General features: G+C 45.7%; 1 protein-coding gene across 1 annotated transcript in view; it reads left to right on the top strand.

Annotated features, from left to right (window-relative positions):
• Positions 1-17498, top strand: part of rftn1a (raftlin, lipid raft linker 1a) — a 37095-nt gene extending 19597 nt beyond the window's left edge. Inside the window, exons 2-9 of the mRNA XM_031794970.1 lie at positions 3587-3770; positions 5622-5727; positions 13877-14861; positions 15024-15227; positions 15664-15773; positions 15868-15971; positions 16204-16279; positions 16638-17498. Of these exons, the coding sequence (XP_031650830.1) occupies positions 3587-3770; positions 5622-5727; positions 13877-14861; positions 15024-15227; positions 15664-15773; positions 15868-15971; positions 16204-16279; positions 16638-17096 (2228 nt within the window). The 3' untranslated portion in view covers positions 17097-17498. The remainder of the gene's footprint in view (positions 1-3586; positions 3771-5621; positions 5728-13876; positions 14862-15023; positions 15228-15663; positions 15774-15867; positions 15972-16203; positions 16280-16637) is intronic.
• Positions 17499-24606: the final 7108 nt, after the last annotated feature.

Below are 24606 nucleotides of genomic sequence, written 5' to 3' on the forward strand. Positions count from 1 at the left end.
CTCTCTCTCTCTCTCTCTCTCTCTGGCACCCCGTTCCCACTCCTCTCTCTCTCTCTCTCTCTCTCTCTGGCCCCCGTTCCCACTCCTCTCTCTCTCTCTCTGCCCCCCCCATTCCCACTCCTCTCTCTCTCTCTGGCCCCCCGTCCCACTCCTCTCTCTCTCTCTCTGCCCCCCCCCCACCCCCATTCCCACTCCTCTCTCTCTCTCTCTCTCTCTGGCCCCCCGTTCCCACTCCTCTCTCTCTCTCTCTGGCCCCCCGTTCCCACACCCCTCTCTCTCTCTCTGCCCCCCCCATTCACACTCCTCTCTCTCTCCCTCTCTTTCCCTCTCTCTGCCCCCCTCGTTCCCACTCCTCTCTCTCTCCCTCTCTTTCCCCTCTCTCTGCCCCCCGTTCCCACTCCTCTCTCTCTCTCTCTCTCCCTCTCTCTCTCTCTCTCTCTCTCTCTCTCTCTCTCTCTCTCTCTCTCTCTCTCTCTCTCTCTCTCTGCCCCCCATTCCCATTCCTCTCTCTCTCTCTCTCTCTCTCTCTCTCTCTCTCTCTCTCTCTCTCTCTCTCTGCCCCCCATTCCCATTCCTCTCTCTCTCTCTCTCTCTCTCTCTCTTTCCCTCTGTATCTCTCTCTCTCTTTCCCTCTGTATCTCTCTCTCTCTTTCCTACATCAAATAAAATAAAATGTATTTATATAGCCCTTCGTACATCAGCTGATATCTCAAAGTGCTGTACAGAAACCCAGCCTAAAACCCCAAACAGCAAGCAATGCAGGTGTAGAAGCACGGTGGCTAGGAAAAACTCCCTAGAAAGGCTAAAACCTAGGAAGAAACCTAGAGAGGAACCAGGCTATGTGGGGTGGCCAGTCCTCTTCTGGCTGTGCCGGGTGGAGATTGTAACAGAACATGGCCAAGATGTTCAAATGTTCATAAATGACCAGCATGGTCAAATAATAATAATCACAGACAGAACAGTTGAAACTGGAGCAGCAGCACGGCCAGGTGGACCGGGGACAGCAAGGAGTCATCATGTCAAGTAGTCCTGAGGCATGGTCCTAGGGCTCAGGTCCTCCGAGAGAGAGAAAGAAAGAGAGAATTAGAGAGAGCATACTTAAATTCACACAGGACACCGGATAGGACAGGAGAAGTACTCCAGATATAACAAACTGACCCTAGCCCCCCGACACATAAACTACTGCAGCATAAATACTGGAGGCTGAGACAGGAGGGGTCAGGAGACACTGTGGCCCCATCCGATGACACCCCCGGACAGGGCCAAACAGGAAGGATATAACCCCACCCAGTTTGCCAAAGCACAGCCCCCACACCACTAGAGGGATATCTTCAACCACCAACTTACCATCCTGAGACAAGGCCGAGTATAGCCCACAAAGATCTCCGCCACGGCACAACCCAAGGGGGGGCGCCAACCCAGACAGGAAGTTCACATCAGTGACTCAACCCACTCAAGTGACGCACCCCTCCTAGGGACGGTATGAAAGAGCCCTAGTAAGCCAGTGACTCAGCCCCTGTAATAGGGTTAGAGGCAGAGAATCCCAGTGGAAAGAGGGGAACCGGCCAGGCAGAGACAGCAAGGGCGGTTCGTTGCTCCAGAGCCTTTCCGTTCACCTTCACACTCCTGGGCCAGACTACACTCAATCATATGACCTACTGAAGAGATGAGTCTTCAGTAAAGACTTAGGTTGAGACCGAGTTTGCGTCTCTCACATGGGTAGGCAGACCATTCCATAAAAATGGAGCTCTATAGGAGAAAGCCCTGCCTCCAGCTGTTTGCTTAGAAATTCTAGGGACAATTAGGAGGCCTGCGTCTTGTGACCGTAGTGTACGTGTAGGTATGTACGGCAGGACCAAATCAGAGAGATAGGTAGGAGCAAGCCCATGTAATGCTTTGTAGGTTAGCAGTAAAACCTTGAAATCAGCCCTTGCCTTGACAGGAAGCCAGTGTAGGGAGGCTAGCACTGGAGTAATATGATCACATTTTTGGGTTCTAGTCAGGATTCTAGCAGCCGTATTTAGCACTAAATTAAGTTTATTTAGTGCTTTATCCGGGTAGCCGGAAAGTAGAGCATTGCAGTCTTCTAACCTAGAAGTGACAAAAGCATGGATTAATTTTTGGACAGAAAGTTTCTGATTTTTGCAATGTTACGTAGATGGAAAAAATCTGTCCTTGAGACAATCTTGATATGTTCTTCAAAAGAGAGATCAGGGTCCAGAGTAACACCGAGGTCCTTCACAGTTGTATTTGAGACGACTGTACAACCATTAAGATTAATTGTCAGATTCAACAGAAGATCTCTTTGTTTCTTGGGACCTAGAACAAGCATCTTTGTTTTGTCCGAGTTTAAAAGTAGAACGTTTGCAGCCATCCACTTCCTTATGTCTGAAACACATGCTTCTAGCGAGGGCACTTTTGGGGCTTCACCATGTTTCATTGAAATGTACAGCTGTGTGTCATTCGCATAGCAGTGAAAGTTAACATTATGTTTTCGAATGACATCCCCAAAAATCCCCCAAAAATATATATAGTGAAAACAATAGTGGTCCTAAAACGGAACCTTGAGGAACACCGAAATACAGATCTTGTGATTTATTTCTTGCTCACACACTTGTCCTCCCGAAACCATAACCCTCTTTAACCATAACCCTCTCTAATCCTAACCCTCTCTAACCATAACCCTCTCTATCCCTAACCCTCTCTAACCATAACCATCTTTAACCATAACCCTAACCCTCTCTAACTGTAACTCTCTCTAACTGTAACCCTCTCTAACCGTAACCCTACACCCTCTCTCCCTACACCCTCTTTCCATACACCCTCTCCCCCAACCCCAACCCTCTCTAACCGTAACCATCACTCTCGCTCCCCCTAACCCTCTCTCCACCTAACCCTCTCTAAACATAACCCTCTCTAACCATAACCCTCTCTAACCGTAACCCTCTCTAATCATAACCCTCTCTAACCATAACCCTACACCCTCTCTCCCTCTATACTACTTTGCTTTCTCACTCACATTCCCCTTATTTTCTTCCTCTGTCTTTGTGTGTCTCTACCACTCACACCCACCCACCCACCAACTCACCCTCCTCCACACCCACCCACCCACACACACACCCACACACACACCCACAACCACACACACACACACACCACACACACCCATACACAACCACACATACCCACCCACCCACCAACTCATACACACACCCCACACCCACCCATGCACAACCACACCCACACCCACAACCACACACACACACACACACACACACACACACACACACACACACACACACACACACACACACACACACACACACACACACACACCCCACACCCACCCATGCACAACCACACATACCCCCCACACACACACACACACAACCACACACACCTCCACACATACACCCCCCCCTCCCCACAGTCACACATACACTCCCCCCACACACAACCACACACACACCCCCACAACCACACACACAACCACAAATACCCCCCCCCACACACAACCACACATACCCCCCCCCCCCCCCCCACACACTTACTCACTCTCTCACACACATTCTCTTTCTCTCTACAGAGGTGTCTGTGTCCTCAGTACTGTGTCTGTCGTCAGTGAGAGAGTTACCAGTCCAGGTGAGGGAGCTGTATGGTCAGGGCTTTGTCCTGGTGGCTGTCCATCCCTTTGTCCACCCTTGTGGCCCCAGGCCTGCACGCATCCAACGCCAGCTACACAGAGCTGTCCTCATCAGAGAGACACACAGGTATGGAAACACACACACACACACAGGTACGGAAACATATACACACACACACACTCATTTCCTGCAACCAACGCCTGCTACACAGAACACAGAGACACATAGTTAGGGAATGCCTTCAATTATCACCTGCAGGAGCATCATCTGAGTTCTATTCTCACCTGCAGGAGCCTCATCTGAATTCTATTCTCACCTGCAGGAGCCTCATCTGAGTTCTATTCTCACCTGCAGGAGCCTCATCTGAATTATATTCTCACCTGCAGGAGCCTCATCTGAATTCTATTCTCACCTGCAGGAGCCTCATCTGAGTTCTATTCTCACCTGCAGGAGCCTCATCTGAGTTCTATTCTCACCTGCAGGAGCCTCATCTGAGTTCTATTCTCACCTGCAGGAGCCTCATCTGAGTTCTATTCTCACCTGCAGGAGCTTCATCTGAATTCTATTCTCACCTGCAGGAGCCTCATCTGAATTCTATTCTCACCTGCAGGAGCCTCATCTGAATTCTACTCTCACCTGCAGGAGCCTCATCTGAATTCTATTCTCACCTGCAGGAGCCTCATCTGAGTTCTATTCCCACCTGCAGGAGCCTCGTCTGAATTATATTCTCACCTGCAGGAGCCTCATCTGAGTTCTATTCCCACCTGCAGGAACCTCATCTGAATTCTATTCTCACCTGCAGGAGCCTCATCTGAATTATATTCTCACCTGCAGGAGCCTCATCTGAGTTCTATTCTCACCTGCAGGAGCCTCATCTGAGTTCTATTCTCACCTGCAGGAGCCTCATCTGAATTCTATTCTCATCTGCAGGAGCCTCATCTGAGTTCTATTCTCACCTGCAGGAGCCTCATCTGAATTCTATTCTCACCTGCAGGAGCCTCATCTGAATTATATTCTCCCCCACAGAATGTGTGAAATCTGAGCAGAATCCTATTTTCACACTGAGGATTCTCGGCAGAGATCTCCTCTCACCCGTGTAATTATTGAAGCATACTGTATGTGTAGATAGGGAACTGTATACAGCGTGTGGCAGGCCCATGTGGCAGGCCCATGCTTATAGACATGCTCACACTTAGAAATGTAAACTGTTTTTCTCTCACACTTCCACACATACTGTATATGCTTACACAAATACACACACACACACAATATTTCCCTCATACTCACATGTGTGCGTGCGTACACACACACACACAGTTGGGTGATCCTGCCAATTGGCACTTGTCACCGTGGCGACGACTGATTGCATCATCAGCACCCGCCGGAGGGGAACAATGTGCTAGGATAGGGGAACCATGAGGCCTTCTGTTCTCCTTTTATCTCTCCATCACTTCACCTCTCACCAACCCTCTATCCTCCACTCTCTCCTCCTTTTATCTCTCCATCACTTCATCTCTCTCCTCTCCCAACCCTCTATCCTCCACTCTCTCCTCCTTTTATCTCTCCATCACTTCATCTCTCTCCTCTCCCAACCCTCTATCCTCCACTCTCTCCTCCTTTTATCTCTCCATCACTTCATCTCTCTCCTCCCTCCATTATCACCATTCTCCTTTCTTCCATTCTCTAAAGCACAATAGATTACTAAGATCCAGAATGCAAACATGATTATCTATAGTTTTATTCAGGCGTTCATCAGTCCTTTCTACATGTTCATGTCTTTCTCCACGTTCATGTCTTTCTTTGAGAAGAAAGTAAGTCTGTGTCCTAAATGGCTATTCCCTACATAGTGCAATCATTTTGACCATAGCCATATGGGCCCCTATGAGCCCTGCAAAAGTAGTGCAATATATAGGGAATAGGGTACATAAATGTCCGCTGATGTCTTCCTTCAACCCTCTTTCATTTCTCTCTGTCCAGTTCAGAGAACGAGCTGAAGTGGGCGGGGCTTCGCCTGGAGACAGACGTGTGTGTGGCGGGTCAACAGGCCCCTGACCCAGAAGTCATCCAGAACTACGTGAAGAAGGTCAGCCCTGCCCATTAGTCCTAATGCACAGATCTAGGATCAGCTTACTACCTACACTCAGCTCCACTCTGGGAGAAGTTATCCATAGGCACAGATCTAGGAACAGCTTACTATTTACACTCAGCTCCACTCTGGGAGAAGTAACCCATAGGCACAGATCTAGGAACAGCTTACTATTTACACTCAGCTCCACTCTGGGAGAAGTAACCCATAGACACAGATCTAGGATCAACAAATTACCCCGTAAATTTTAATTGTAGCCCTTTACTTTCGGGTTGAAAATGGCAGATTTGGGCACTAATAAGAGTCGGTGTCTGAGTGAGAAATGCTGTAAATTAAGAGGACTCTATGTATTTTGAAATATGATATGTTGATGTCATACAAGCAAGCCAAACACCTGTGAGTCACATCACATCTCCAAATCATAAAGCTCATGTCATATGCAGGGTCAAGGTTTCTGATCACTATGTTTGATGTACAGTTACCAGATGACATGTGGTCATACCCTGGGATGTTCTGAACACAATGAGCTTGTGTTTGTTTATTTCACTTAAATGCACTCATGACTCCTTTTTATGCGCACCAAAATGACGATCTGTTTCTCTGAATTGCCTTGTGAAAGCCTAACACTGTAAGGTTGTATTTTATAACTTAGCTAGCAATAGAACACACTTTCTAATTATGCCCACTTGACACAGATTGCGATTTTTAATGGACAGTTTTTGGATTGCTTAAACAACAGTAATTGTGTGATGCAGGGTTGTGTTCCAACTGAAACAACTAAAAGTGTGCTTGCTCTATTCCCTCAATGGCACGGCTAGGAGAGCTCCAAAAAGCACCTTCAACTTGAAGACTCTTCTTTGATTCATAAAAGTGCATTGAAATTGCTTCGCAACTGTGCACAGTTTCTCACTCAAACCATTTTTTTTGTCTTAGGTTGCACCTACCACACGTTTTCCAGGAATAGTCTTATCCTGTTACTGATTGTATCCAGAATATTTTCAGATTTCGTTGTCAACATATGCAGTGAACAGTACAGTAAATGTAAAATGCACCTAAAATCAACAGTTAAATGCTTGAATTCAGTCTTGGGGAACTGTTCAAATAAAATGTTATTTGTCACATGCGCAGAATACAACCGGTATTACAGACCTTACCGTGAAATGCTTACTTACAAGCCCATGAACAACAGAAATAGAGTTAAGAAAATATTTCTTTTTAAAGTGACACAATAAAATACCGGTACCGAGTCAATGTGTAGGGGTTCAGGTTAGTTGAGGTCATATGTACATGTAGGTAGGGGTAAAGTGACTATACATAGATAATAAACAATGAGTAGCAGCAGTGTAAAAACAAAGGGGGGGGGGTCAATGTAAATAGCCCAGGTGGGCATTTGATTCATTGTTCAGCAGCCTTATGGCCTGGGGGTAGAAGCTGGTAAGGACCTAGACTTGGCGATCCGGTACCGCTTGCTGTGCGGTAGCAGAGAGAATAGTCTATGACTTGGGGGACTGGAGTCTTTGACAATTTTTGGGCATTCCTCTCACACCGCCTAGTATCTAGTTTGAGAAACAGATGCCTTACAAGTCCTCAACTGGCAGTTTAATTAAATAGTACCCGCAAAACACCAGTCTCAACGACAACAGTGAAGAGGCGACTCTGGGATGCTGGCCTTCTAGGCAAAGTTCTGTACAGTGTCTGTGTTCTTTTTCCCATCTTAATATTTTATTTTTATTGGCCAGTCTGAGATATGGCTTTTTTTTTGCAACTCTGCCTAGAAGGCCAGCATCCTGGAGTCGCCTCTTCACTGTTGACGTGGAGACTGGTGTTCTGCGGGTACAATTTAATGAAGCTGCCAGTTGAGGACTTGTAAGGCATCTGTTTCTCAGACACTCTAATGTACTTGTCCTCTTGCTCAGTTGTGCACCGGGGCCTCCCACTCCTCTTCCTATTCTGGTTAGAGCCAGTTTGAGCTGTTCTGTGAATGGAGTAGTACACAGCGTTGTACAAGATCTTCAGTTTGTTGGCAATTTCTCACATGGAATAGCCTTCATTTCTCAGAACATGAATAGACTAACGAGTTTCAGAAGAAAGGTCTTTGTTTCTGGCCAATTTGAGACGGTAATCGAACCCACAAATGCTGATGCTCCAGATACTCAACTAGTCTAAAGAAGGCCAGTTTTATTGCTTCTTTAATCAGCACAACAGTTTTCAGCTGTGCTAACATAATTGCAAAAGGGTTTTCTAAATATCAATTAGCCTTTTAAAATGATAAACTTGGATTAGCTAACACAACGTGCCATTGGAACACAGGAGTGATGGTTGCTGATAACGGGCCTCTGTACACCTATGTAGATATTCTGTCAGCGATTGGGTGCAGAGTGAAAGCGGAGTCAGGCGCAGGACACAGGTATAGAGTAATCCAACTGAGTTTACTCAAAGAAAAAAGCAAAATTCCAAATAGGAACATACAACACAACTCTAACACAAACACAACCACTAACGAACGACATGAACAATCACGGACAGAACAGAAATGTATGTCCAGATAGTTAAATAGGGAATGTAATGAGGGAATGTAAAACAGGTGTGTGTGTAATCAGACAAAACAAAACGAAACAGAAAAATGCATCGGTAGTGACTAGAAAGCCGGTGACGTCGACCGCCGAACACCACCCGAACAAGGAGAAGGGCCGACTTCTGCGGAAGTCGTGACAGTACCCCCCCCTTGACGCACGGCTCCAGCAGCGTGCCGACATGCTAGGATGTCATCCACCGGTACCCAGCATCTCTCCTCCGGGCCGTACCCCTCCCACTCCACCAGGTACTGAAGGCCCCTCGCCCGACGCCTTGAGTCAATGATGGCTCGTACGGTATACGCCGGGACCCCCTCGATGTCCAGAGGGGGCGGAGGAACCAACCGCACTTCAGACTGCTGGAGTGGAACAGCCACCACCGGCCTGAGGAGAGACACATGGAACAAGGAGTTAATGTGATAATCAGGGGGTGACTCCTCAGGACTTTAAATGGCCCCACAAACCGCGGACCCAGCTTCCGGCAGGGCAGGTGAAGGGGCAGGTTTCGGGTCGAGAGCCAGACCCGATCCCCCGGTGTATGGGTTACATACATACATACACCGGTGCCTCACTGCGGTAGCGGTCAGCACTCGGCCCGTTGTAGCCGCACATGGGCAGCGTTCCATGTCTCCTCTGAGTGCCGAAACCATTCATCCACCGAAGGAGCCTCGATCTGGCTCTGATGCCATGGTGTCAGGACCGGCTGATAACCCAGCACACATTGAAATAGTGATCGGTTGGTAGAGGAGTGGCGGAGGGAGTTTTGGGCCATCTCCGCCCAGGGGATATAAACCGCCCACTCCCTCGGCCGGTCCTGGCAATAGGACCGCAAAAACCTATCCACATCCTGGTTGACACTTTCCACCTGCCCGTTACTCTCTGGGTGAAAACCTGAGGTAAGGCTGACCGAGACCCCCAGGCGTTCCATAAACGCCCTCTGCAGTCTCTAGAGCCGTAGGGAGACTGGGCAAAGGAAGAAGGCGGCAGGACTTAGAAAATCGATCCACAACGACCAGAATCGTGATGTTACCCCGCGACGGGGGAAGAGGTTGAAATTTACCTCTGGGTAGGTGTCTAGGTGCCTTGCACTGTGCGCATACCGAACAGGAGGAAACATACACCCTCGTGTCCTCAGCTAAAGTGGGCCACCAGTACTTCCCAGCAAGGTAGCGCACCGTCCGACCGATGCCAGGATGACCAGAGGAGGGTGACGTGTGAGCCCAACAGATCAAACGATCGTGGACATCAAACGGAACGTACAGACGCCCAGCTGGACACCCAGGGGGAGTGAGCTCTGCACGCGACGCCTTGCTCGATGTCCGCGTCCACCTCCCATACCACCGGTGCCACCAGGCGAGAAGCTGGAATTATGGGAGTGGGATCCGTGGACCACTCCTCTGTATCATACAGCCGGGACAGTGCGTCTGCCTTCACGTTCTGGGAACCTGGTTTGTAGGAAAGGGTGAAAACAAAACGGGTAAAAAACATGGCCCACCTTGCCTGGCGAGGGTTCAGTCTCCTCGCTGCTCGAATGTACTCCAGATTGCGGTGGTCAGTCCAAATGAGAAAAGGGTGTCTAGCCCCCTCAAACCAATGTCTCCATGCTTTCAGAGCCATGACAACAGCTAACAACTCCCGGTCCCCCACATCATAGTTTCGCTCCGCGGGGCTGACCTTCTTCAAAAAGAATGCACAGGGGCGGAGCTTTAGTGGCGTACCAGAGCTCTGAGACAGCACAGCCCCTATCCCTGCCTCAGACAGGTCCACCTCAACTATGAAAGCTAAGGAGGGATCGGGATGAGCCAACACGGGAGCCGAGGTAAACAGAGACTTCAGGTGACCAAAAGCCCTGTCCGCCCCTGCTGTCCACTGCAGTCGCACCGGTCCCCCCTTCAGCAGTGAGGTAATGGGAGCCGATACCTGACCAAAACCCCTTATCCGGTAGTAGTTGGCGAACCCTAAAAACCGCTGCACCTCCTTTACCGTGGTTGGAGTCGGCCAATTACGCACGGCTGAAATGCGTCATTCTCCATCTCTACCCCTGACGCTAAAAAGCGGTACCCTAGGAAGGAGATGGACTGTTGGAAGAACAGACATTTCTCAGCCTTGACGTACAGGTCATGTTCCAACAGTCCAAGCACCCTGCGTACCCGGGAAACATGCTCGGCGCGTGTAGTGGAGTATATTAGAATGTCATCTATATACACCACTACACCCTGCCCGTGCAGGTCCCTGAAAATCTCATCTACAAAGGATTGGAAGACTGATGGAGCATTCATTAACCCGTACGGCATGACGAGGTACTCATAATGCCCAGAAGTGGTGCTAAATGCTGTCTTCCACTCATCTCCCCCCTGGATACGCACCAGGTTGTAAGCGCTTCTGAGGTCCAATTTTGTGAAGAAGCGCACCCCGTGTAATGACTCGGTCATACTGTCTATGAGCGGTAGCAGGTAGCTGTATTTTACCGTGACCTTATTCAAACCTCGATAATCAATACACGGCGCAAACCTCCATCCTTTTTCTTCACAAAAAAGAAACTTGAGGAGACGGGTGAGATGGAAGGTTGAATGTATCCCTGTCCCAGAGATTCGGTGACATATGTTTCCATAGCCACCGTCTCCTCCTGTGACAGAGGATACAAATGACTCAACGATGGGCCTGGAGAAATTCAAATTCATAGACCGAGCTATGGATTCAAGGACTGACCAATCCAAGATATCAAAATTATAGTTTAAAGCATGTTTTGAGGCGCTACAGTGTTTATTTACATTTGCATTGTTTACAAACAATGGAGTAAAACAAGCTAACATTATGGGTTCTGATGGGGTTCGACAGTTGAACTAAAGTCATTAGGCGTTTATAAGTTACATTCTTCAAAATTCAATAGCTATATATCTTTAATTTATAAGTAAAAAATGTATGTAGCAACTGCAGATTCTCCCTTTAAAGGCACATTACACTCTAAAATTCATCCCTTATTTGAACCTTAATATTTGACTGAAAAATTCTAGTGGCAAGCTCATCCTAATTTCCTTGGATGCCTCCTTACTGGAAGAAGAGGAAGCCAATTTGACTATTGAGATGCCCCCCTAATGTCACTATCAGCTGTGACATCATTTAACAATCACAAACTCCCTCTTAGGCACTTATAGTTGTGAATTCTCGCTGTAGAATGAGATGAATTCACTACTATAAGTGAACAGGCCTTATTGAGGAGATTTGCATGTGAACAGGCGGAGCATAAAAGGGAGCGGTGATTGGATTGAAATGCACAGGGCTCAGTATAATGTGATATGGTCAGGCTGCGTGACATGAATAGGCAATCAGATAGCAGCCTGGCTGCTGGGGAATCACTGAAAAGAACCACGGACAGGACGCAATAGAAGAGTAGGGGACATTGATGGGTCTTCTCACCCGGCAGGGTTTGGCACTTCCTTCCTTCCTTATGACACACACACACGTGTGCTCTTGCATACATGGACACATTAAACATGAGTAAGTACATGTCAAGGAGGTATAATAAGCCTTTGGGTTTGATTGAGTAATAATCCCCACCACCCACATACATGTGACACACACACACACACACATTTTGTATTTCTACTCACCTCTTGACACACTCAAGCGTTGGGCAGTGTCTGTTCACTGTCCCTCATCTTCATCTGCCTCCCCCAACAAAAATGTGTGTGTTGATTGTCATTGAAGGAGGGATGGTAATGGGGAAAGATGTCTCGTTATTATTGGTGGTAGTTAGCATTCTGTGTTCTCTCTAACGAGCCCCTCTCAAACTGTCAGCATTAATATCAACTGACAGTTAACCAGAGGAGCTCTGTGGGAGGGAGAGGGAGAATGACACACACACACACGGTAATGACAAACGCACATACAGACCGTGGATAATGAGGTTCCTTTGTCATTAGAATACTTGGTCTTTAGGGATGATTAGGCTGTTTGCAGGATGGTTTGCAGAATGTCTGTAGTGTGTAAATGAGGCTGTGGGTGTAACCCCAAGTAAGAGTAATGGCTACTGATTGAATATGATTTGTATCTATATATGTATCGGGCATGAGAGTGTGTGTGTCCGTGTCCGTCCGTGTCTGTGTGCTTGAGTGCACAGTACCAGTACACATATGTAATCATGTAGTAACCAAAAAAGTGTTAAACATATCAAAATATATTTTAGATTCATCAAAGTAGAAACTTTGCCTTGAAGACAGCTTTGCACACTCTTGGCATTCTCTCAACCATCTTCATTAGGAATGCTTTTCCAACAGTCTTGAAGGAGTTCCCACATATGCTGAGCACTTGTTGGCTACTTTTCCTTCACTCTGCAGTCCAACTCATCCCAAACCACCTCATTTGGGTTGAGGTTGGGGGATTGTGGAGGCCAGGTTGTCTGATGCAGCACTCCATCACTCTCCTTCTTGGTCAAATAACCCTTACACAGCCTGGAGATGTGTTTTGGGTCATTGTCCTGTTGAAAAACAAATGATAGTCCCACTAAGCGCAAACCAGATGGAATGATGTACCGCTGCAGAATGCTGTGGTGACACCAACAGTGTTACCAGCAAAGCACCCCCACACCATTACACCTCCTCCATGTTTCACAGTGGGAACCACACATGCGGAGCTCATCCGCTCACCTACTCTGCGTCTCACAAAGATATGGATGTTGACTCATCAGACCAGATTTTGACTCATCAGACCAAAGGACAGATTTCCACTGGTCTAATGTCCATTGCTTGTGTTTCTTGGCCCAAGCAAGTCTCTTCTTATTATTGGTGTCCTTTAGTAGTGGTTTCTTTGTAGCAATTCGACCATGAAGGCTTGATTCACACAGTCTCCTCTGAACAGTTGATGTTGAGATGTGTCTGTTGAACTCTGTGAAGTATTTATTTGGGCTGCAATTTCTGAGGCTGGTAACTCTTATGAATTTATCCTCAGCAGCAGAGGTAACTCGGTGTCTTACTTTCCTGTGGCGGTCCTCATGAGAGCCAGTTTCATCATAGCGCTTGATGGTTTTTGCAACTGCACACATTTTCCGATATCTTAATGATGGACTGTCATTTCTCTTTGCTTCTTTGAGCTGTTCTTGCCATAATATGGACTTGGTCTTTTACCAAATCCTCTGTACACCACCCAGACCTTGTCAAACGCATTAAGAAGGAAAGAAATTCCACAAATTAACTTTTAACAAGGCACACCTGTAAATTGAAATGCATTCTACCTCATGAAGCTGGTTGAGAGAATGCCAAGAGTGTGCAAAGCTGTCATCAAGGCAAAGGGTGGCTACTTTGAAGAATCTCAAGTATAAAATATGTTTTGATTTATTTAACACTTTTGGGGTTACTACGTGATTCCATATGTGTTATTTCATAGTTTTGATGTCTTCACTATTATTATACAATGTAGAAAATAGTAAATATAAAGAAAAACCCTTGAATGAGAAGGTGTGTCCAAACTTTTGACTGGTACTGTATATGTGTCTGCTGAGTGACCACTACTCTGTGTGTGTGTTTGTGTGTGTGTGTGTGTGTTTGTTTGTGTGTGTGTGTTTTGTGTTTGACCAGATCCAGGACATGGCGGAGCAGGGTATGCTGTTTGTGGGCTTCCTGCAGCAGCCTGGCGGGGGACCCTGTTTCCTGGGGCACTTGGACCCTGAGGACCTGTCCTCCCTGCACTCCAGCCCCTCCCCCATACACAGACACCCCACCAGTCCCTCAGAACCCATGACACTGGATCCCAGCCCTACAGACTCTGCAGAACCCCACCAGAACCTCCTAGAACCAGAACACAACCGGAACACAGAAGTGAAAACACCAGAACACAAGTCGGTTGAACTCAGAACAATTGAGCAGAACCCTACAGATACCAGTCTGGTGGAGCTGGACTTGAGCTCCACAGGACCTCTAGATCTCACACAGGACTCTACCCCAATAGAATCATCAAACAGAGAACACGACCACAGTCCAGGCAAAATAGCCTCAATAGAAGACCAACCAAACCGCTGTCCAGATGAACCAGCAGACTCACCAGAGAGACCCAGCCAAAGAGATCCAGCTAGTGACCAACAGAACCACAACCACGCCCCAACAGAACTCCCTGGTGACCAGGATCAACTACAGTCTGACAACACAATAGAGACCACATGTATAGAGAGACAACAGAATGAAAGCCAAGCAGACTTTCTCAGGATTCTACTACCCAACTTCAGCCCAACAGAGTTAACACATGGACTTGGTGGTCCAGACGCAGACAGACAGTGCCAGGGAGACAGACAGAGTCTAAGCCCTCAGACACAGAACCACAACCAGAGACCGGAAATAGACCACGGCTCAGACAACCTAGTCCGGTCACCAGAACTAGACAACGGTGACCACGGGTCAGAGTCCGGGGCTGAGAGGGGGTGTAACCGTAGAAACGAGGGCACGGGCGGTGACCCGGGTGAGCATCTGAGGAGCAGCAGAGTTCCGACCCACAACAACAACAATCACATCCGGGTCAAGAGTCCTGACAGAGAAAAGAGGGCTGTAGGGTCTCCACCAGCACAGAGCAGTGAGTGTGAAGTCTACTACTATTGCCACTGGGTTATAGAGGTTATAGAGTTTAAACTGAATATTACTGAATAATATAATATTGATTGATTTCAGATATATGTATAGTATTTAAAACTAATGCTATGTGTCTCTCTCTCTGTGTTTGTGTGTCTGTGTGTAGGGGTGCAGGTGTTTGCCCTATACAACCACACGGGGGAGCTGTCCAGCTCTCTGAGGTTCTACTCCCTCAGGGTTCCGCTGCAGCTGCAGAGAGAGGCAGGGCTAGTGACTGAGGTTGACGCCCACTGGCTGGATCACATGACTCAGCATTTCACCAGCGGAGCTCACCTCATTGACGGCTTCTTTCACCTTGGAGACGACAATGGTATGTTTTGCACAATGGTGATGTGTAATACAGTAGTAGCCTGAGTGTCAGTCTGTTTGTGCTATCAAACTCCTTGTCATGCCAAACAATAGGTTCTAACTCATCAATGATAACATGTTCATATTTGAAGATTTCAGTGAGGCCAGACTGTTTGGCTTGTCCAAAAGCATTGCAGTTAGGAAGAGCACAAACAGCTCTTTGACAACGCTAGTGCTGTAGTGTTTACCATGGCGAACATACTTACAACTTTTGGAACTTAGGGGAAAATGGTAAAGGCCTATTTGGAAAGCTTACCCATGTTCCTTCACCTATGATGCATGGAAGTACATCAAAGCCAAGAACGGATCAACTTTATCTTTTCCAAATCTGTGGAAGAGATTCAACTGTAACAGAAGATGTTGTTGAGTTTCTATCTCTCTCTCTCTCTCTCTTTCAGACAGCGGGGTCTCCTCCGTGGACAGTGTGTTCATCTTTCAGAGCTCCTCAGAAGAAACCCCACCCACTTCATACGACGCCATTGTGGTGGAGCAGTGGACCATTGTCGATGTGAGTGTGTGCGCGTGCGTGTAAATGTGCGCGTGTGTGTGCACCCGAGCGACCATTGTCGACGTGTGTGTGACCCTGTTGTTCTCCTCTCCAGGGTGTAGTGGTAAGGACAGACTACATTCCCTTGCTCCAGTCTCTGGCTCCCTATGGATGGAGACTGACGTGTGTGCTGCCTACTCCCATCGTTAAGACCAACAGGTGCTGTCCCAACCCACCAGGAGCACTAGCCTAGCACAGACTAATAGTTACAGTATTTCTCTAAACCATACTAAACATTGGAACACTGCACATCATTTGGAAAAAAATTACATTTCACATTTTCTCTCACACTATAAGATACAGTATAGGACTCAGAAGTTCTAATATCAAGTGCCAAGATGTGAAGCCAGTAGTGATGTATATTACGTTAATAGCACGGTTCTCTCCGTAGTGATGGCAGTTTGTCCACAAAGCAGATCCTCTTCCTCCAGAGACCTGCCTTGCAACGCAACAGGAAAGACTTCAAGGTTCCTCACTTTTTTTGTTCCTCTACTTCTGTCTTTCTCTCTATCACTCACTCTTTCCTTGTACCTTACACAATGCTGTGTCATTAAAAAGTCATACTTCTAAATGTAGCTGTAGATAACCCAGCTGATATAGTCCTACTCTGGTTCTGTTAACACTCAGGGGGAGAGTTTTTATGTTCTAAAAATAATCATTTCTTAGTACATTACAGTCAAAAAGATTACTTTCTTCAGTCAATTCTTTGCTGTTAACTGTCCAAGAGAAGCATCACAGAGATTTTTGTAGTCATTTGTCAGGTGTCTGAAGAGAGAGAGTTCATATAAAGAAAAAAAACATATCCTTAAAATGTCTATCTTTCAGAAGTTGAACCTCAGGGGTCGGAACAAGCCGAAGAAAAACTCTGCTGGAGAAATGCTAGAGAAGAAAGAGGAGAGAAAGGACACATCCCCAGTGATGGAGAGAGGGATGGATGGACAGAACAGGAACACGGAAGAGGAGGAGGAGAGAGAGGTGAGAATGAATTGTGAGAAGAAAAGAAATGAGAAAGGGAGATCCGTAGACAGAGATGGAATCAAGAGAGAAGAGGAGAGAGAGTGTGAGACAGAATTTCAAGACGACTTCACCCAGGGTACAGAGGGCGGGGCCACAGACCTCAACCAGGAAGTAGAGCGGGGGAATGGCAAAGCCCTATTGGCCAGACATGAGAAGGCCGTTAGGTTTGCAGATCAGTTTGTCAATCAGAGGAATGATGAAGAGAAGTCAGAGGAGAAGATCACACAGCAGCTGAGTGAGAGAGCGCTGTTTTCTGGTGTATGTTAATTAGATAGAATTAAATATAAAGCGGCTGAGTAGGACTGCTGATCTAGGAACAGTTTTGCCTTTTAAATCATAATGAATAAGCGGGGAACTGATCCTAGATCAGCACTCCTACTCTGAGATGTGTTCTGAATAACGTTACAGGCCCTGACCTGGGTTCAAATAGTATTTGTATGATTGCTTGATTGAGCCTTGCCTGGATGGATCCAATGGAAAAGTACCAAAAGTGCAAACCCAGCCCACCTGACACTCTAGGCACGCTCAGCAAGTTGTAATATTTCAAACAGCCTACTATTTTCACCCTGGAATGGAAATAATAAATATACAGAATGACAGAATAGGATGAAGCACTAGTAGCTCATCGATGGAAACCAAGTCACTTAACAGAATGGTGGTTAAGTTATATTCCTGGAGTCGTATACAGTATATACTCTGTGTGTATATATATATATATATATAATATATTTGTGTGTATATATATATATATACATATACATACAGTTGAAGTCGTAAGTATACTTAGGTTGGAGTCGTTAACTCGTTTTTCAACCACTCCACAAATTTCTTGTAAACAAACTATAGTTTTGGCAAGTCGGTTAGGATATTTACTTTGTGCATGACACGAGTCATTTTTCAAACAATTGTTTACAGACAGATATTTAATATAATTCACTGTATCACAATTCCAGTGGGTCAGAAGTTTACATATACTAAGTTGACTGTGCCTTTAAACAGCTTGGACAATTCCAGAAAATTATGTCATGGCTTTAGAAGTTTCTGATAGGCTAATTGACATCATTTTAGTCAATCGGAGGTGTACCTGTGGATGTATTTCAAGGCCTAACTTCAAACTCAGTGCCTCTTTGCTTGACATCATGGGAAAATCAAAAGAAATCAGCCAAGACCTCCACAAGTCTGGTTCATCCTTGGGAGCAACTTCCAAACACCTGAAGGTACCATGTTCATCTGTACAAACAATAGTACGCAAGTATAAACACCATGGGACCACACACCCATCATACCACTCAGGAAGGAGACGCCTTCTGTCTCCTAGAGAGGAACGTACTTTGGTGCGAAAAGTGCAAATCAATCGCAGAACAACAGTAACAGTCCATGTGAAGATGCTGGAGGAAATGGGTACAAAAGTATCTATATCCACAGTAAAACAAGTCCTATATTGACATAACTTGAAAGGCCGCTCAGCAAGGAAGAAGGCACTGCTCCAAAACCGCCACAAAAAAGCCAGACTACGGTTTGCAACTGCACATGGGGGCAAAGATCGTACTTTTGGAGAAATGTCCTCTGGTCTGATGAAACAAAAATATAATTATTTCGCCATAATGACCATTGTTATGTTTGGAGGATAAAGGGGGGTGCTTGCACGCCGAAGAACATCATCCCAACCGTGAAGCACAGGGTTGGCAGCATCATGATGTGGGGGTGCTTTGCTGCAGGAGGGACTGGTGCACTTCACAAAATAGATGGCATCATGAGAAGGAATATTATGTGGATATATTGAAGCAACATCTCAAGACATCAGTCAGGAAGTTAAAGCTTGGTCGCAAATGGGTCTTCCAAATGGACAATGACCCCAAGCATACTTCCAAAGTTGTGGCAAAACGACTTAAGGACAACATAGTTAAGGTATTGGAGTGGTCATCACAAAGCCCTGACCTCAATCCTATAGAACATTTTTGTGCAGAGCTAAAAAAGCATGTGCGAGCAAAGAGGCCTACAAATCTGATTGTTACACCAGCTCTGTCAGGAGGAATGGGCCAAAATTCACCCAACTTATTGTGGGAAGCTTGTGGAAGGCTATCCGAAATGTTTGACCCAAGTTAAACAATTTATAGGCAAAGCTACCAAATACTAATTGAGTGTATGTAAACTTCTGACCCACTGGGAATGTGATGAAAGAAATCAAATCTGAAATCAATCATTCTCTCTACTATTATTCTGACATTTCACATTCTTAAAATAAAGTGGTGATCCTAACTGAACTAAGACAGGGAATTTTTACTCGGATTAAATGTCAGGAATTGTGAAAAACTGAGTTGAAATGGTGTATGGCTAAGGTGTATGTAAACTTCCGACTTCAACTGTATATACATGTGCACATATGTATAGATATATACTACCGGTCAAAAGTTTTAGAATGCTCATTCAAGGGTTTTTCTTTATTTGTACTATTTTCTACATTGTACAGTCTTGGCCAAAAGTTTTGAGAATGACACAAATATTAATTTTCACAAAGTCTGCTGCATCAGTTTGCATGATGGCAATTTGCATATACTCCAGAATGTTATGAAGAGTGATCAGATGAATTGCAAAGTCCCTCTTTGCCATGCAAATGAACTGAATCCCCCAAAAACATTTCTACTGCATTTCAGCCCTGCCACAAAAGGACCAGCTGACATCATGTCAGTGATTCTCCCCTTTAACACAGGTGTGAGTGTTGACGAGGACAAGTCTGGAGATCACTCTGTCATGCTGATTGAGTACGAATAACAGACTGGAATCTTCAGAAGGAGGGTGGTGCTTGGAATCATTGTTCTTCCTCTGTCAATCATGGTTACCTGCAAGGAACCACGTGCCGTCATCATTGATTTGCACAAAAATGGCTTCACAGGCAAGAATATTGCTGCCAGTAAGATTGCACCTAAGTCAACCATTTATCGTATCGTCAAGAACTTCAAGGAGAGCGGTGCAATTTTTGTGAAGAAGGCTTCAGGGCGCCCAAGAAATTCCAGCAAGCGCCAGGACCATCTCCTAAAGTTGATTCAGCTGCGGGATCGGTGCACCACCAGTACAGAGCTTGCTCAGGAATGGCAGCAGGCAGGTGTGAGTGCATCTGCACTTACAGTGAGGTGAAGACTTTTGGAGGATGGCCCTGTGTCAAGAAGGGCAGCAAAGAAGCGACTTATCACCAGGAAAAACATCAGGGACAGACTGATATTCTGCAAAAGGTACAGGACTGCTGAGGACTGGGGTAAAGTCATTTTCTCTGATGAATCCCCTTTCCAATTGTTTGGGGCATCTGGAAAAAAGCTTGTCCGGAGAAGACAAGATGAGCGCTACCATCAGTCCTGTGTCATGCCAACAGTTAAGCATTCTGAGAACATTCATGTGTTGGGTTGCTTTTCAGCCAAGGGAGTGGGCTCACTCACAATTTTGCCTAAGAACACAGCCATGAATAAAGAATGGTACCAACACATTCTCCGAAAGCAACTTCTCCCAACCATCCAGGAACAGTTTGGTGACGAACAATGCCTTTTCCAGCATGATGGAGCACCTTGCCATAAGGAAAAAGTGATAACTAAGTGGCTCAGGGAACAAAACATCAATATTTTGGGTCCATGGCCAGGAAACTCCCCAGACCTTAATCCCATAGAGAACGTGTGGTCAATCCTCGAGGCAGGGGGACAAACAAAAACCCACAAATTCTGACAAACTCCAAGCATTGATTATGCAAGAATAGGCTGCCATCAGTCAGGATGTGGCCCAGAAGTTAATTGACAGCATGCCAGGTCAGATTGCAGAGGTCTTGAAAAAGAAGGGTCAATACTGCAAATATTGACTCTTTGCATCAACTTCATGTAATTGTCAATAAAAGCCTTTGACACTTATGAAATGCTTTTAATTATACTTCAGTATTCCATAGTAACATCTGGCAAAAATATCTAAAGACACTGAAGCAGCAAACCTTGTGTCATTCTCAAAACTTTTGGCCACGACTGTAGAATAATAGTGAAACTATGAAATCACACATGGAATCAGGTAGTAAACAAAAAAGTTTTAAACAAATCTAAATCTATTTTATATTTGAGATTCAAATAGCCACCCTTTGCCTTGACAGCTTTGCACACTCTTGGCATTCTCTCAACCAGCTTCACCTGGAATGCTTTTCCAACAGTCTTGAAGGAGTTCCCAACATATGCTAAGCACTCTCGGCTGCTTTTCCTTCACTCTGCAATCCAACTCATCCCAAACCATCTCAATTTGGTTGAGGTTGGGGGATTGTGGAGGCCAGGTCATCTGATGCAGCACTCCATCACTCTCCTTGTTGGTAAAATAGCCCTTACACAGCCCGAAGGTGTGTTGGGTCATTGTCCTGTGAAAATAATGGATTCGCCATCCCATCTGGTTTGCGCTTAGTGGAACTACCAGTCTCAACATCAACAGTGAAGAGGTGACTCCAGGATGCTGGCCTTCTAGGCAGAGTTGCAAAGAAAAAGCCATATCTCAAACTGGCCAATAAAAAGAAAAGATTAAGATGGGCAAAATAACACAGACACTGGACAGAGGAACTCTGTCTAGAAGGCCAGCATCCCGGAGTCGCCTCTTCACTGTTTTTATTTTTATTTTTTTTATTTTACCTTTATTTAACCAGGTAGGCAAGTTGAGAACAAGTTCTCATTTACAATTGCGACCTGGCCAAGATAAAGCAAGCAGTTCGACAGATAAAACGACACAGAGTTACACATGGAGTAAAACAAACATACAGTCAATAATGCAGTATAAACAAGTCTATATACAATGTGAGGTGAGAAGGGAGGTAAAGGCAAAAAAGGCCATGATGGCAAAGTAAATACAATATAGCAAGTAAAATACTGGAATGGTAGTTTTGCAATGGAAGAATGTGCAAAGTTGAAATAAAAAATAATGGGGTGCAAAGGAGCAAAATAAATAAATAAATAAAAATTAAATACAGTTGGGAAAGAGGTAGTTGTTTGGGCTAAATTATAGGTGGGCTATGTACAGGTGCAGTAATCTGTGAGCTGCTCTGACAGTTGGTGCTTAAAGCTAGTGAGGGAGATAAGTGTTTCCAGTTTCAGAGATTTTTGTAGTTCGTTCCAGTCATTGGCAGCAGAGAACTGGAAGGAGAGGCGGCCAAAGAAAGAATTGGTTTTGGGGGTGACTAGAGAGATATACCTGCTGGAGCGTGTGCTACAGGTGGGAGATGCTATGGTGACCAGCGAGCTGAGATAAGGGGGGACTTTACCTAGCAGGGTCTTGTAGATGACATGGAGCCAGTGGGTTTGGCGACGAGTATGAAGCGAGGGCCAGCCAACGAGAGCGTACAGGTCGCAATGGTGGGTAGTATATGGGGCTTTGGTGATAAAACGGATTGCACTGTGATAGACTGCATCCAATTTGTTGAGTAGGGTATTGGAGGCTATTTTGTAAATGACATCGCCAAAGTCGAGGATTGGTAGGATGGTCAGTTTTACAAGGGTATGTTTGGCAGCATGAGTGAAGGATGCTTTGTTGCGAAATAGGAAGCCAATTCTAGATTTAACTTTGGATTGGAGATGTTTGATATGGGTCTGGAAGGAGAGTTTACAGTCTAACCAGACACCTAAGTATTTGTAGTTGTCCACGTATTCTAAGTCAGAGCCGTCCAGAGTAGTGATGTTGGACAGGCGGGTAGGTGCAGGTAGCGATCGGTTGAAGAGCATGCATTTAGTTTTACTTGTATTTAAGAGCAATTGGAGGCCACGGAAGGAGAGTTGTATGGCATTGAAGCTTGCCTGGAGGGTTGTTAACACAGTGTCCAAAGAAGGGCCGGAAGTATACAGAATGGTGTCGTCTGCGTAGAGGTGGATCAGGGACTCACCAGCAGCAAGAGCGACCTCATTGATGTATACAGAGAAGAGAGTCGGTCCAAGAATTGAACCCTGTGGCACCCCCATAGAGACTGCCAGAGGTCCGGACAGCAGACCCTCCGATTTGACACACTGAACTCTATCAGAGAAGTAGTTGGTGAACCAGGCGAGGCAATCATTTGAGAAAGCAAGGCTGTCGAGTCTGCCGATGAGGATATGGTGATTGACAGAGTCGAAAGCCTTGGCCAGATCAATGAATACGGCTGCACAGTAATGTTTCTTATCGATGGCGGTTAAGATATCGTTTAGGACCTTGAGCGTGGCTGAGGTGCACCCATGACCAGCTCTGAAACCGGATTGCATAGCAGAGAAGGTATGGTGAGATTCGAAATGGTCGGTAATCTGTTTGTTGACTTGGCTTTCGAAGACCTTAGAAAGGCACGGTAGGATAGATATAGGTCTGTAGCAGTTTGGGTCAAGAGTGTCCCCCCCTTTGAAGAGGGGGATGACCGCAGCTGCTTTCCAATCTTTGGGAATCTCAGACGACACGAAAGAGAGGTTGAACAGGCTAGTAATAGGGGTGGCAACAATTTCGGCAGATAATTTTAGGAAGAAAGGGTCCAGATTGTCTAGCCCGGCTGATTTGTAGGGGTCCAGATTTTGCAGCTCTTTCAGAACATCAGCTGAATGGATTTGGGAGAAGGAGAAATGGGGAAGGCTTGGGCGAGTTGCTGTTGGGGGTGCAGTGCTGTTGTCCGGGGTAGGAGTAGCCAGGTGGAAAGCATGGCCAGCCGTAGAAAAATGCTTATTGAAATTCTCAATTATGGTGGATTTATCAGTGGTGACAGTGTTTCCTATCTTCAGTGCAGTGGGCAGCTGGGAGGAGGTGTTCTTATTCTCCATGGACTTTACAGTGTCCCAGAACCTTTTTGAGTTAGTGTTGCAGGAAGCAAATTTCTGCTTGAAAAAGCTAGCCTTGGCTTTTCTAACTGCCTGTGTATAATGATTTCTAGCTTCCCTGAACAGCTGCATATCACGGGGGCTGTTCGATGCTAATGCAGAACGCCATAGGATGTTTTTGTGTTGGTTAAGGGCAGTCAGGTCTGGGGAGAACCAAGGGCTATATCTGTTCCTGGTTCTAAATTTCTTAAATGGGGCATGTTTATTTAAGATGGTTAGGAAGGCATTTAAAAAAAAAAAAACGTTGACGTTGAGACTGGTGTTTTGTGGGCACTATTTAATGAAGCTGCTAGTTGAGGACTTGTGAGGCCTCTGTTTCTCAAACTAGACACTCTAATGTACTTATCCTCTTGCTCAGTTGTGCACCAAGTCCTCCCACTCCTCTTTCTATTCTTTTTAGAGACAGTTTCCGCTGTTCTGTGAAGGGAGTATTGCACAGCGTTGTACAAGATCTTCAGTTTCTTGGCAATTTCTCGCATGGAATAGCCTTCATTTCTCAGAACAAGAATAGACTGACGAGTTTCAGAAGAAAGTTGTGTTTCTGGCCATTTTGAGCCTGCAATCAAACTCAGAAATGCTGATGCTCCAGATACTCAACTAGTCTAAAGAAGGCCAGTTTTATTTCTTCTTTAATCAAAACAACAGTTTTCAGCTGTGCTAACATAATTGTAAAAGTGTTTTCTAATGATCATTTAGCCTTTTAAAATGATAAAATTGGATTAGCTAACACAACGTGCCATTGGAACACAGGAGTGATGGTTGCTGATAATGGAAATCTGTACGCCTGTGTAGATATTCCATTTAAAAAATCTGCCGTTTCCAGCTACAATAGTTATTTACAACATTGACAATGTCTACACTGTATTTCTGATCAATTTGATGTTATTTTAATGGACCAAAAATGTGCTTTTCTTTCAAAAACAAGGAAATTTCTAAGTGACCCCAAA

The sequence above is a fragment of the Oncorhynchus kisutch genome, linkage group LG17 (assembly GCF_002021735.2).
Source record: "Oncorhynchus kisutch isolate 150728-3 linkage group LG17, Okis_V2, whole genome shotgun sequence".
Classification (NCBI taxonomy): domain Eukaryota; kingdom Metazoa; phylum Chordata; class Actinopteri; order Salmoniformes; family Salmonidae; genus Oncorhynchus; species Oncorhynchus kisutch.